This window comes from Hippichthys cyanospilos, chromosome 14, assembly GCF_059441005.1.
Source record: "Hippichthys cyanospilos isolate Australia breed blue-spotted pipefish chromosome 14, RoL_Hcya_1.0, whole genome shotgun sequence".
NCBI lineage: Eukaryota > Metazoa > Chordata > Actinopteri > Syngnathiformes > Syngnathidae > Hippichthys > Hippichthys cyanospilos.
Genome location: NC_142382.1, coordinates 7,362,922 through 7,376,861, shown reverse-complemented (window position 1 = coordinate 7,376,861; position 13,940 = coordinate 7,362,922). Strand labels below are relative to the sequence as shown.

General features: G+C 41.1%; 1 protein-coding gene across 1 annotated transcript in view; it reads right to left on the bottom strand.

Annotated features, from left to right (window-relative positions):
• The window catches only part of hs6st1a (heparan sulfate 6-O-sulfotransferase 1a), an 81,238-nt gene extending 67,537 nt beyond the window's left edge, over positions 1–13,701 (bottom strand). Inside the window, exon 1 of the mRNA XM_088433765.1 lies at positions 12,816–13,701. Within this exon, the coding sequence (XP_088289891.1) occupies positions 12,816–13,315 (500 nt within the window). The 5' untranslated portion in view covers positions 13,316–13,701. The remainder of the gene's footprint in view (positions 1–12,815) is intronic.
• Between the last annotated feature and the right edge of the window lie 239 nt (positions 13,702–13,940).

Here is a 13,940-nt window from a genome sequence, read left to right as displayed (position 1 = left end):
ACTGTCTAAATCTTACACACTATCCCTTTAAAACCAGAAAGTTGCCATTTAAAATTACTTCAATTTTTGGATCATGTCTTTGTGTCTTTTGTTTTTGTTCTTTTTTTTTTAAATTAGAAAATGAAACAACTGCATGAACATCCTCTGACACTTCCATAATTTTTTCCAGGGATATCTGCTTAACGCCTTCTGTCGCTGCAATATATCCCGCTTTGTCATTTTGGCGTTTTCCACGCCGCCACGAGAGGCGCCAGCCATCAGCTAGCTTGTGCGCTAGCTGTGCCTACTCTCGGTTTATGGATTAGAAGCTATTATGCTGTGTCACCTCCTGACTTGGTGTCGTATTGGTCCGTATCATGCAGATGTTGCAGGAACGTTAACGATTCAATAAACATGGCTGCACAAGCTATTTGGCTTGTGGTGCAGAATGATAGACATTTGAGCACATACTGTACTTTTTGTATCTTAAAGCCCCCACAGCACTTTGCGTTTCAACATGTTACAGACCGAACACCGACCGAGCCAGATTTATGTTCCGTTGATCAGATATCAACAGATATCTGCTGTAGATGATGCTCAAGATTTTATTTTATTTTTTCAAAGCTTTGCGTTGTAAAGACGACGTGCCAAAACATAGAGTTCGCCGACGGCCACCTTTGAGAGGCAGAAATTCAAAAACGAGCTCACTAAGCGATTAAGCAATAATTTGAAAAATGAATGGATGAACTTTATTTTTGATAAGTTGACGATAAGCTTCGCACGAGTTGTCTTCGTGTACTTTGACTTCCCCCCAAATTTCAAAAGCATGCATGTTATTCTCATTACGGCCTCGATCCTGTTATTCTCTGAAAAAAAATTCCAGTTTTTGTGCTCAGCTCAATGACATACCAAAAATATTTCTTAGTTATTTAAGTGCCAAGCAACATTGTTGAACTAAAGGAAGGCCATTTTTTTTTTTTTTTAGCGAAGCCACCATCACCAGGTCACCATTTTGTAAGATATTAACAACCTTTGGGGAGTTTTGATGACATAATTCCTTAAGTCAACACAGTACTGATTATTCTCCGCCCCCAGATTTTCAACTGCTTGGGCTTTCCGAGCCGACTAAGCCTCCATTGATTAGCCCTAGCGTCGGCCTTGACCGATTAGCGGGAATTTCTATAACGGGAGACGAGAATTACTCCAGAATGCGGTACCATGAGACACGGATTAGAGGCGGTTATCACCATGAAAAAAGCAGGTTACGATCGTGGAACCCGCCAATCCGAACCTGGTTGCGGTGAAACCTGCAGGGATTGACCGGCTGCGAGGAACGTTTGGGTCGGGCAGCGCTGATACGCGGCGCATTCGTGGGATGAGTGGACGTAAACCGGCTTTGGAAGCGGCTGGCCCGCCAGCGCTTATACGCGGCTAATCTGATAGGATTAACACCGACCCGCCCGGATACACGTGAGCGCGCACATGCATTGTAGACACACATGTGCACGCAGGCGCGACGTGCCAATCAGCTGCGGCCCCTTTCTTGGAGTTCATCTGGATTCTGGGATACGCCGCCACGCTGATGGAACCGTGCAACGACACACACAGGCGGAGTGCGGTGATTTGTGCTGAGAATCCAAAACAGACCCATTGAAAGAAGAGTAATGCCTACTGCTTGACAAGCGTGCTAATTGACTAGCCCCCTCCCCGCCAATGAAACTAAACATTTTCACCCCTCCGGCTTTTATGTTCAATCATTCCCTGACAGCCCTCCTCTTCCTCATTCTCCTCAGTCTCGTCTCCGTTCTCCTCCCACGCCGCACGCTCGCGCACGTAATCGTTCATTAGAACCGAGAACGCTTGTCCATTAGGCAACGCAGCCATTTTGGAAATTGCGGCAAATCTTCCATGAAAAAGACATTTCCTCTAATGCGCTAGCCACGCTCGGGAGGGAGAGGAGGGAAAGGGAAGATGAAGGGGGGAGCAGAGATGGAGAGGGACAAATGTGAAAGAAGATAGCGGGGCGAAAAAAAAAAAAAAAAAAAAAGCCCCCTCCCGGCCATAAAGCCACCGAGCGGAAAGCGGGCCTGCTGTTTGATTAGGGAGTGACACCACCATGGAGGGATGGAGGCAGCAGGAAAGAGGCGGGAAGCAGAAAGGATTGGGGGACCGGAGGGGGGTTGAAGAGAAGGAGGAGGAGGAACAGAGGAGTAAAATTAGCCCTGTCCTATCTTGAGGTAGACGTGCCAGCATTAAACACAGACAGGCATGAGAAGCACGGGACACACTGTATTTGTCATTGGAAAAAACCTGGCTTTCTTTAAAAGGGATCTCCACCAGAAAATAAAAAAATACCTACATGGTATATCTACTGGGTACAAGTAGGGTTGGCCTTCATTTATAGGCATCAGAATTTAGCACCAAATGATCAAAACGACAACATATTTGTGGTTCACTACCAGGAGCCAAACGAGTCAGGGTAATTTGAGCAGTAAAACGCTCGAGGCTTTTATTTTTGGTCTATGGTACCCATATATTTAGTATACAGTATCAGGAAAAAGTCAAGCTAACCGCAGCAAGGGTTCATGATATGTATGACAAACAAGCGGCCAACCAGGTGTGAACACAAACCTCAAGATATACCGTATTTTCCTCACTAGAAGGCGCACCTAAAAGCCTAAATTTTTTGAAAAAGCTGATGGTGCGCCTTATAATCAAGTGCGCCTTATATATGGATCAATATTGAGATTCGCAGATGGGGAATGAAGTGATAAAGTAAGCTTTACCGGTTTCTTTTGTGTGTTTACAGTTGAACAAGGTTGCTCATATTGACATTGAGTTATTATGCTATTGAGAGTTTAGAGTTATTATTTGAGATATTATTGTTATTACTTTGAGTATTACTATATATGCTATTGAGAGTTTAGAGTTATTATTTGAGTTATTATTCTTATTACTTTGAGTATTACTTTATTGTGATTGAAAAAGTTTTAAAATACGTCAGTAATTGAGGGTGCGCCTTATATATGGAAAACATTTTAAAATATGTGATTAATTGAGGGCGCGCCTTATACTCTGGTGCGCCTTATAGGGTGGAAAATACTGTACCTTCCCTTCCCAAATCGCATATATGCACCGGTAGCATGGTGCATTTTAACGACTGACTTGACTCATCACCAAATCAACTACGCTTAAATACCAAAACCACGTTCAATTGTTAATTATGCTAATTAAAGATGTTTTAACAAGACTTAACAACAGTGACACATTATAAGGCGCCAGTTGCCAGTGATTAACAGTGACTACGCCGTTGTCTTTTTAAACAAACCAGGCTTGTGCTGTTTTATTGAACGAAATTGGGAGAATTTTGTCTCAACTGATGTTTCCAGAGAGCAAAATAGTCTGCTGCTATTCAGTTTATTGATTGATTGATTTATTAATTTGATTAAAAAAAAAAAAGGTTCATGCAAAAAATGTAAAATTTGAATGTATTATTAAGGGAAAATGTGTTTGTGTCCAAAAAACAATGCACAAAACTAATATTGTCTGACATCGCCAGGACCAATACCGTGAAATAAGGCCCAATACCAATACTCACCCATCCCTACTATTATGCTATACGACAAAGCCTGACTAAAGGTGATAGCGCAAAGGCATAGCCAGTGGAAAGTTATGTTTGCCTGCTAAGAACAGATGAAAATCAAATGCAAATAGATACATTTCTTGATTATTCATGATTTATTTTGCTATTCGTGTCGATCGATCCTGCCTTTTCAGGTCAAATTGTAACCGTTCCATAACGCCACCGCTTCTGTGCACATCAGCCAGCGATCCCCCTCTCTGTTCATCTCCACCTAAATCGCTTGACACACTTGTCGCCAGATGCCAAAACGGAGCCTAATATGCACACGCTCAATGCGAAGAACACTCATCCTAGTTTCCTTTCAGTGGCTCATTCATTGGCGAGGCACGCACGAGCATACGCGCGTAGAAAGGGAGATGGAGAGAGCGAGAGAGCGACGTTGTGAGAAATCAATAAATAATAAAACCCTTAAAGGTCGTCAGTGTAACAACTTCAATGCGCAGAGGATCAATGGCTGCTTCGGACAATCTTGCAAATGTCAAGGCGCCCGTCTTCTGCTGTCATTCTAAGGGCAACTGGAGACCCCGTGAGAGCCATTACAGGGCCCAACTTTAAAGGGGAAGGCAAATCAAACATTCTCTTTACAAAAAAAAAATGTTCTATTCGTCCCCATGAGTCGAAAAACTGCATTCTGATTCATATTGCATAAACGGAATATGAATTCTGCAGCAAAGTTCGCCTGTTTTGATCCATCGCAGAGGGTGGCCATTTTGCTATTTGCTGTTGACTGGAAATGATGTCACGGTAACGAAGGGCTCAGGCAATGACCAAACAACAGCTCACCTGTTTTCTGGGCACTGGATTTCTTTATTTACATATTTCCGTAGTTTGAGAAATTTGGATGAGTATTCCATAGTTAGCGTCTTAATGTTGTATTGTTTCTACCATTAAAGGGATATTGTGTAAGATTTAGACTGTTTTTCATTACAGACAGCAAGAGGTGCTCCAGGTGCTGCATTTACCATTGTCTTTAGCAATAATAAACATGGCCGCCTCCGGATATGTGCCACCCCCCATGTAATATAATTTAATGATAATTAGACTTATAATTATATTTAAAACATACTGTTAGTCATTAAGAACACATTCATTTGCTAGTTTTTGAAATTTACAATTTAATTTATTCCTTTTTAATGAAAAACGGTCTCAATCTTACACACTGTCCCTTTAAGAATATACTACTTCCGTGTAGAATATCGTCTGCTTCCTAGTTCCAAATCTATTTTTCAGAAGACAAAAATTCTAAACCAAATACTGATTATATTCAAATTATTTATTTACTTTTATTACAGTTGTAGAATTGAATAATGTTTAACTAAGGATGTAGCCAATTCTGTTGGGGTTGAGGAAGAAAAATTGAGATTATCATAAAAGAGTAGAAGGAGGAAGAGGATAATAACAAGAACAAGAAGAACACGATTACATTGGGTAGAGTAAGGAATCTATGTAAACCTGCTCAGCTTTTGTGTAAACAGGAATTAAAATAAGTATTGGGGATGAATCAAAAGCATACATGTCTGACAGATGGAGATATAGATGCAATTTCTGTAATATTACAGGAAAATTCTATTATGGGATATGTACCGGAGGTTGTTCTTTAAAATTATTTGTCAGCTGTTTTGGGGAAATTTAATGCATCAAAAGTACCAGTGCAGTGTCGTTGTCATGACCACTTAAAGAGTCGAGTACTCGCGCAACAATCTCCTGTCTAACAACTTCAATTTTTTTTTTTTGTCATTAAAAGCGCGGCATCAATAGCAGCAGCTCGTTGTCTGAATGGCATTTCAAATGAAACTGCAAAACTGAAACCAAATCAACAGAATACACCCACTGGCAAAAATCAGTGAGTTTGTGCGCATGTTGAGGTGGCCAAAAACTCGATTCATTCGTCGGAGAAATAATAACAGCAATTCCAAGAGGGCATTCTCTCTGGCTGGTGCTCAAGCTCTATTAACAAATAGCCTGACATAACCGCAAATGTCGGTTATGCCCTCAAATAAAAACATAAAAATACCGTCATCTACAGCTTGCCCAGCATTGATCTTTTTTTTTTTTTTCTTTTTCCTAGAGTGCCTTTTTTGAGAACACTGAAGCTGGCCTCTTTAGCGCGCCCCCGTCCGACTAACGGAGATGGCTCCCATCCATGTTATTTCTGCAGAGTCTGAAAGCTTTTGTGTAAAATCCACACTGACAGCCGGATGAGAACGCGGCGTTGGCAAAAAAAAAAAACAAAGGGAGTGTGGCTTCTTCTGGAGCTCTCTTGCAGTTAACGAGGCAGATCCCAGTGGTGGGAAGAAACTAAGTACAAATATTTTACTGCCTGCATTTGAACACCTATCAGTTACTTTGACAAAAGAAAAAGACTTTTTGCTTTTTTTCAACATTTACAGATGATGATGCAACATTAAAAAAAAAAAAAAAATCGATGCTTAAGTGTATGGTAAATCTTGATTGTAGGGTTGCCTGCAACTGACAATTGCTTTAATAATCGAGTAATCGGCCTTTTATATTGTCAAATAATGGATAAACTGGATTTGAAGACATTTCAATTACCATCACGTTTAAAAAAAATCATGACTATTTCAAAATGACTGCAGAAAACGCACACACATTATGATTTAACTACTTGTTTGGTCTATTAGGAAATGGGAAAGTTCAACATTTTTTGCCTAAGGAAAAACCAGGGTTTGATTTTGATTCGACACTTAAAAAAATCATTTAAAAAGTCATATTTCAATGGGGGCTTTTGAAATCCTTAGGATTTAGACCATTTTAATTGAGAAAAAAGAAACAAACTTATTGATTAGCAAAAATAATCAGTTTAATTCGTAGTTGATTAGTTGTCAATTAATCCAATGGCACTCAAAAGGAGCTTTGTATAACCGTGTAGGCACTTCAAGGGCGGTTATGTGACATTTCAGAGCTTCTTCATGGATCAGCCAATCTAAATAAATACTTTTTTTAATGCCATGACAGGTACATTTTGATTTTCAAATTAAGAGCAAAGTAATTGGAAAATAAAACAACTTATTGCTAAAATGTTATCTTGACTCTTTTTCAGAGTGTTTAATACGTTTATTTTAGGAAGTATTACACAATGTCATTAGTGACATATTTCCCTAGCAGACGAGCCAGAAATAAAGCAGATGTTATACAATCTTTAGTCTGGGGTTGCAGAAAAAAATATGCGGGGCATCATTATAAAAATCATCCATTTTCTCGAGCCGCTTATCCTCACTAGGGTCGCAGGCTTGCTGGTGCCTATCCCAGCTGGCTATGGTCAGCAAGCGGGAGATATGTTTCTAGCCAATCGCAGGGCACACAGTGAAAAAAGAACCAGTCACGCACCCAATGACACTTAAGGACAATTTAGTGTATACAATACACCTACCATGCATGTTTTAACCCTTTTTTTTTGTAAAGGGGTACATTATTAGGAAGAAAAACATTTTTAAATGTTGCGAATCACTGGATTAAATCGATTAATTGTCGCACCTCTACTTGATTGATTGAAATCACGCCAATCTTTAAGTAGAAATGGGCGAGTATCAGTTTTAGGTCAAAACAAAGCCTTTTACGGGATCGATGCTTGCAACGGCGGACCAGAAAACGCATTTCTAAATCTACTGTAGCCAGATCCATCGAAATTTTCATTAATAAATTTGAGTCAGAAGGTAAAATAAAAAAAATTTAAAAAAAAAACTGTCACGCACATCTGCCTGACGGGGTTAGTATTTGCTTAACACCGGTCACGGTGAACATGCACGAAGCGGACATGAGATCTACGCGCTCAGCATTGAGAAATCCCTGTAAACAAGCGCGATCTTTGTCGCTCTTTCGCTTAGGCCTCTACCACACTTGTGTGAGCGCCCCGGAGACAGACGTTGCAGAAAAAAAAGTGCAAACACACATGCGGGGGAATGACGCACATGTGGACGGCACGGGTCCTCGTGCGGCGGCTCGCTCACCTTCAAAAAGCTTTGACGGACAACCTTTAAACTTCCAAGGGAGTTGGAGTTTCATCCGGGTCCAGATTTGAGAACAAACAGTTATCGGAACCGATAGAAATTACAACCAGATATGATGGCGTTCCATTGCCATATGTGGACATAAAATTCACCCTGCCATGTTTTTAACCTATAAAAACTCAAGTCCACAGAGTCCTCAAGCAAAATTGTGCAAGGCGCAAAACATCTACAGTGATCCCCCTACTTTGCGGTTAAAGGGGGCTGTCAAACCCCCGCGAAGCCTGAAACCCGCGAAGTAGGGTATCAGTTCCTGGATTTCTAAGTACGCCCCAATATTGCCGCAGTAACCATAAACAATCCTTTTTTTTTTTGCCTATTTTATTTCCTTTCTCCTATTATTTAACATTACATTATCCTTATTAACGTTATTGTATATTCATAAAATAACTAATATCACTTAGTTAGTTGAGAATTTGTTCTCAGGACTGGTTATCTGCACCAAGACTCAGGTGAAAGAGTACGCAAGTCATCACGTTGAACTTCACATTTATTTTTTCATGTATGGTGTATCATGTAGTATCTGTTGAATAATAAATCAACAACAATCTTAAAGTCAGTAAACTAACATATAAACACTTAATCTATGAATTTACTGTATTTTTAGCCGACATTAGCGGGTTAGCAACAACTAACAACTACTAATTATAAAGTGCAACCTCTACACAAACGAACACATAAACAGAATAAATACTCATCGCTTACTAAACATAGGCAGTAGCGTGCGTTATCAACATAAATGATAATAAACTATAAATATGAGTTGACGTTGTCATTCACTACGTCACCGTAACGAGCCGAATGATGCAGAGAGAGAACGTAAAACAGGAAACGGAAATACAACGCGACCCGACAAATTAAAAGCATGCATTTCAAAATAAGATTTTAAAAAAAAAACGTCACGAACTCTAACGCTTGAAGAATTTTTATATTACTAACATATTTTTATATATTATTAACATAGTTCTTAACTAATATTACTTCGTCATTTGATTAATACAGTACGGTATAATGTACTTTTTTGCTTTTTTCAATTTTTGTACATTTTTGCACATTTTTGAAATGATTTTGAAATATTTTTTATTTTGCCTGGAAAAAAACGCAAAGTACTGAGACGGCGAAGTGGGAGGGATCACTGTACTAGTAAATTGATGTTCGATAATCCGATTAAGTGATTGACAATTTCCTCCGTTGCCAAGCAAAGACGTTTGTCCCAAGACACGATTAATCATATTTCCACCAGCATGATGACAGCTATGGGAAATGAAGCCGCTGCACTTCCACCTTACCATGAATAACAGCCATAAAAATAAAAGTACTAAGAGAAACGCAGCAAGCCTAGAAAACATGTGCCCGCTCGACAATCAATAATAACCAAAGTTGCTTGCAGCTTTGTAATTGACTCAATAATTGACCCAAAAAATGTCCCAACCCCAAGTTTAAGAAGGCGTATCGTTCCATTAACCTTGAGGGGGAAGCTGGGGTTAATTTCGCTGCGTTTAGCTTTGTAAGGCATGTTGCTAATGATAAATCTTGACTCATAAATACGTCCAGAATGCAAACGTAGCAACATAACCTCCTTGGTTACGAAACCAACTGACAAATAAAAGAGGAAGAGAAAAGGCATCCTCCCGTTAAGGCGGAGTCGTCCTTTACGATCAACTTATATCCACACATTATGGAGGATGCATGTATACGTTTTTTAACATTGTAACCAGATAGCCAAACATTTTTATTTATGGTATAACTTGCATCCTGTCACAGTTACGGTTTATTCTGTGATATAAACTTAACTGTAATAAAAAAATCGACGATTAGTATCGAGAGTTGGGAAATAAATTAATTCTTTATTGTAAAAAAGAAAAAATTGCTACATAGGAGGTTTCATTAAAGTGCCACATTGGAGAGTGGATTAAAAGACATGTTTTAATAAGTTCTATTTAATCTTAATCTTGTACACACACTTTGCAAACTATACACCACATTTTTCTTTCCTTATTTTGTAATTGCTTTTAAAGGCATACAAATTAAAGTTATTTAGGATTCTTTTTCTTCCTTCAACCACTCAAATTGTTTAGTGACATCAGTTCCATCAAAACATATGTAGGTTCCATTTATTAACACCCACAAAAAATTGAAAAATGGTATGGTCTGTCTGTAGTCTGTGACGTGACAATGACACCTTAACTGGTCTCTATCGCCACCTACTGTCTTGAGGTGAAACACGTCAAAGAATGTTCTGTTTGCTGAAATAGTTTGACCGCCGCTCAACGGAATGTTGCAAAAATTGCAGGAAATCAATGTCATAAATCCTATTAAATTATAATGGTTTTCTATTGTCCAAAATTTGGACAATGATTATTTTCAAACACAAAACCTCACATGTCCAGCTGAACGAAATTCTGCGTATCAAAAGCACTAGTGGTATCGGTAATTGTATCGATGACTACTCAATGAGTTGAGTCCTCATTTGTATTGGTCTGAAACATATACATCAAACATTCCTAATTATAAACAGAAAAGAATGAACAAAAAAAAATCTGAGAATGTTTCCTGTTGAAAGGCTGTAATTCAGAGGAAAACAAAACAGCTCAAATTCAGCCAAGTTGTCAATTTCTTTCGCCCCGACTCCAAAACCCTGTATCGCTCAGCTCCAGCATCTCTTCCCCTCTAAAAACATTAAAACGACGAGAGCCCAATTACCCTGCGTCCACGCTGACATCTCAGCTTGGACGCGTTATCACCTCGGCCCAGCGTGGGGGCACGGGGTGGGAAAAGACTGACGCCAGCAGCGAATACCAGCATTAGTGTGTGCGGGTTGCGTGTCCCAGCAGTAATAATCACCCGGATTAGAGCAGAGCCAACCCCTGCGGGGCCATCCACCCCTCCCTCTCTCGTGCACCCCTGTCTGCCTCGCCCAACCTTTACCCCCCCATTTTTAGGGGGGGAAGGCTCTGGGAAGCGCAGCAGCCGGGACGTTTTTTTTTTTTTAGCTGGTCTACGAGGGACATGCTTACAGGTTCCCCTTTGTGCTATCGGGCATAACCTAATAAATTAGAGTGACACAACAACCCCCCCCCCCCCAACAGGAGAATCACAGAGGGGTGCGCTGACATGGAAGTTAATACGACTGTCAATATGTCTGGAATACATCAGGATTATTATTCATCACGGTATGGGAAACTAACAACTGGATATGGTTGGCAGCTTGAAGGGCGTGCATTTCTTACCCCCCCCCACACCGCACTGTTAAAATGCCAATCATAGTTTGTCTCTCAAGGGGTCCATTATCAAACAATGAAGGCATATTCTCACCGCTGCTTTATTTGTCATAACAGTTGTCTGATTTGATTTGCAACACGTATTTGGAGCTTTTGTTGTGGTCTGGTACAGTTTTGCTTTGTCAAATATGCGACAGGGTGAAGCTGGAAAGACAATATACATTTGTTTGCTAGCGTTTCAACTCTACCTGCATCATCTTTTTTTATGATGCTGTCACGCCCACACAATAGTAGCGTGACAAGATTTGTTTTATGTGTTTGGAAAGCCTGAGTACAATTAAGGAAGAATTTTGAAAATCGGATGGAGCATTCAGGAGAAATTAACATTTCTGTGAGAAAAAGGCATTTTTTTAAATACTTTTTTTTATACTGACAATTGAAAACTCTGTCATAAATATCTTCAAATTAAAGTCAATCGTCATTCGCTTTCAACAATGGAAACCCCTTTCTCCAATTGGCTAAAAAGTTTCAGTTAATATAGCCATCAATTTTTTGAGGCTAGCCAAAATCCTTGGATGTCCAAATTAGCATCATCTTTCAAAAGCCGACACTTCCAAGAGACTTAAAGTGCACAGATGGAAGCTAATTGGTGAGAAAAGCAGTGTGAGCACCAGAAGAGGTCACGCACAATAGCAATCAATTGTTTTGTGTTTTTGTGTGTGTGTGATTATTGTTTGATAGAATCATTTTTAGTGCTCATTCCACATTTTTTAAAATAACCCCACACAGATGGTGGCCACTTGTCACATTGCTTCAAACAATCGCTTCATTTGATTTGAACAGCAGCACATTTTGAAGTAGAGGTGCAACAATCACCAATTTTTAGAAAGAATGACCTGTGGATCCCTTTTTTTTCCCATTAACCAACTACAACACATACATCTTGTTCTAAATGTGCAAATTAGTCCTCAAGTAATAATGAAAAGCCTATTAGTCATTATTTTCTCTACAGTAATGCTCATTGTGACCCCACCTGTCTAAACATGGCATTCATTTTACATTTGTGGAAAGTGTATTAATTAACAAAGTCCACCTGTTTTTATCCATCACACGGGGTGGCCATTTTGCCACTTTCTGTTGATTAAAATGGACTTCACAGCTGTTCAGGGTTCAGGTAATGACCAATCATGGCTCAAGTTGTGAATGTGACAAATTCAGGAAAACACCAGAGCCATAATTGGTCGTTAATGGAGCCCTTAGCAACTGTGATGTCTTTTTCAGTTGTTGGCGAGCGCCAAAATAGCCGCTTTTAAAAAAGTGGATCTTTTATTCATGTTCTGCAAAATGCAATATATAGCATAATGCTGTAAATAGACATCACATGGAACATTAAATTGTAAAGGAAAAAAAAAACTTGACTTCCCCTTTAAGGGATCAGCCGTCTGCCAAATTGAGGAAATCAAGGAAAATGCCAATTTCGGTTTATCCTTATGTTGTAGTGGTCCTGTATTTTTGCACAATACGCTATGGTAAACAGCTGGGGGAAAAAAAGCAACAAGCAACCCCAAATTTCTATAGATGATATCAAATGAACCTCATACATCGCTATACCTTCTTCACTTGTTTCCTTGAAATGATGCGTACGACAGTGACTTGATTTTTTCGAACAATCACCATTTCGTTTTGGAAAAAAGGCTTCAGTATTACGCATATTTGCAAGTATTGGAACTCAACTCCTCAAATCATTATTTTAATGATGCCACCGCACCCATTCAAAGAATGGCACATTTGCATAGTCTATTTTTTAAGACTTCGCGAGAGGCGAGGAAGAAAATGTGATGACCATCATTGCCACAGCTTTATCTAGGTAAATGATCAACATGAGGCCCCATCAGGTTCCAAAGTTGCACTGATGCAATCACGCTAAACGTTACTTTTGCGTTTTACCTCAGATTCTTTTGCTTGCTCTCCTTCTTGTTGAGAACCCCGGGCACGCAGTTGGTGAGCTCGGTCCAGTCGGCGTGCAAGCCGCAGCTCCAGCCGGTGGAGAAGCGCGAGAAGAGCCAGGTCTCCTTGCGGTTGGGCCGGTAGCAGGTACACTTCTTCTGGCCCGGCCGGCAGTCGCACGGCACCTCCAGGCGGACATTCTGCACAAGGTGGCGGCCGAACGTGGTCCCGCCGGTCTTTTGGATGTGCAGGAACACGATCACGTCCTCCCCCTTGATTTGGAAGTCGACGGTCCGCTCCAGGTCTCGCACCGGGAAGAAGTACTTCTTGACGTAGTGGGGGTCCGGCGTGGGGAAGATGTCCCCCTCGTCCTCCTCCGCGAAGTAGCCGTGCGGCGAGCCCAAATTGATGACCCCGGGCGCCACGTACTGATAGAGAATCAGCATAAAGCACACGGATCCGACCACGATCAACAAGAATTTGCTGCTCCTCTCGACCATGTTCCTGCCCAGTTGCGGTGCCCGCAGTACGCTACCATTTCCCGGTGAGCGGGGCGCTCGGCTTCTTCATGCCCGGCGCCACGGCTTTCCCTGCCGCCGTCGCCGAGGCTCGCTTCCCGGGGAATCACGAGTGAAACCGACGGCCAACTTGTCTCATCGCTCGCGGCGTGCAGCGTGTGAAAGGCGCATTGTAAACTCCAGAAAGAAGGGGGGAGAGGGGGGGAAATTAGCGAAGCCCACCCCCCAGCCTCCTCCTACTCCGACAGGCAAGCGACCCTCCCCAGGTTTACTTTACTTCGCTTGGCCGTCCGACTCGGCAAGCTCGCCGCATCACCATGGAGCCGCGGTCCCCGGATGAAGCGAGGACTCCCTTGGCTTTTTCACCCCCCGCCTCCCTCCGCTCTCTCTCTCTCTCTCTCTCTCTCTCTCTCTCTCTCTCTCTCTCTCTCTCTCTCTCTCTCTCTCTCTCTCTCTCTCGTTTTCTCCCGCCCCTATGACGTAGGCAACCTGGAAAGGCGTTTTTAAAGTAAAATGGCGCTGAATTTATTTGTGTAAGGTGGTCACAAAGTACAGATTTAAAGTGAAATTACTTTTTTTACGTATTATATACTCGTGGAAATCTATG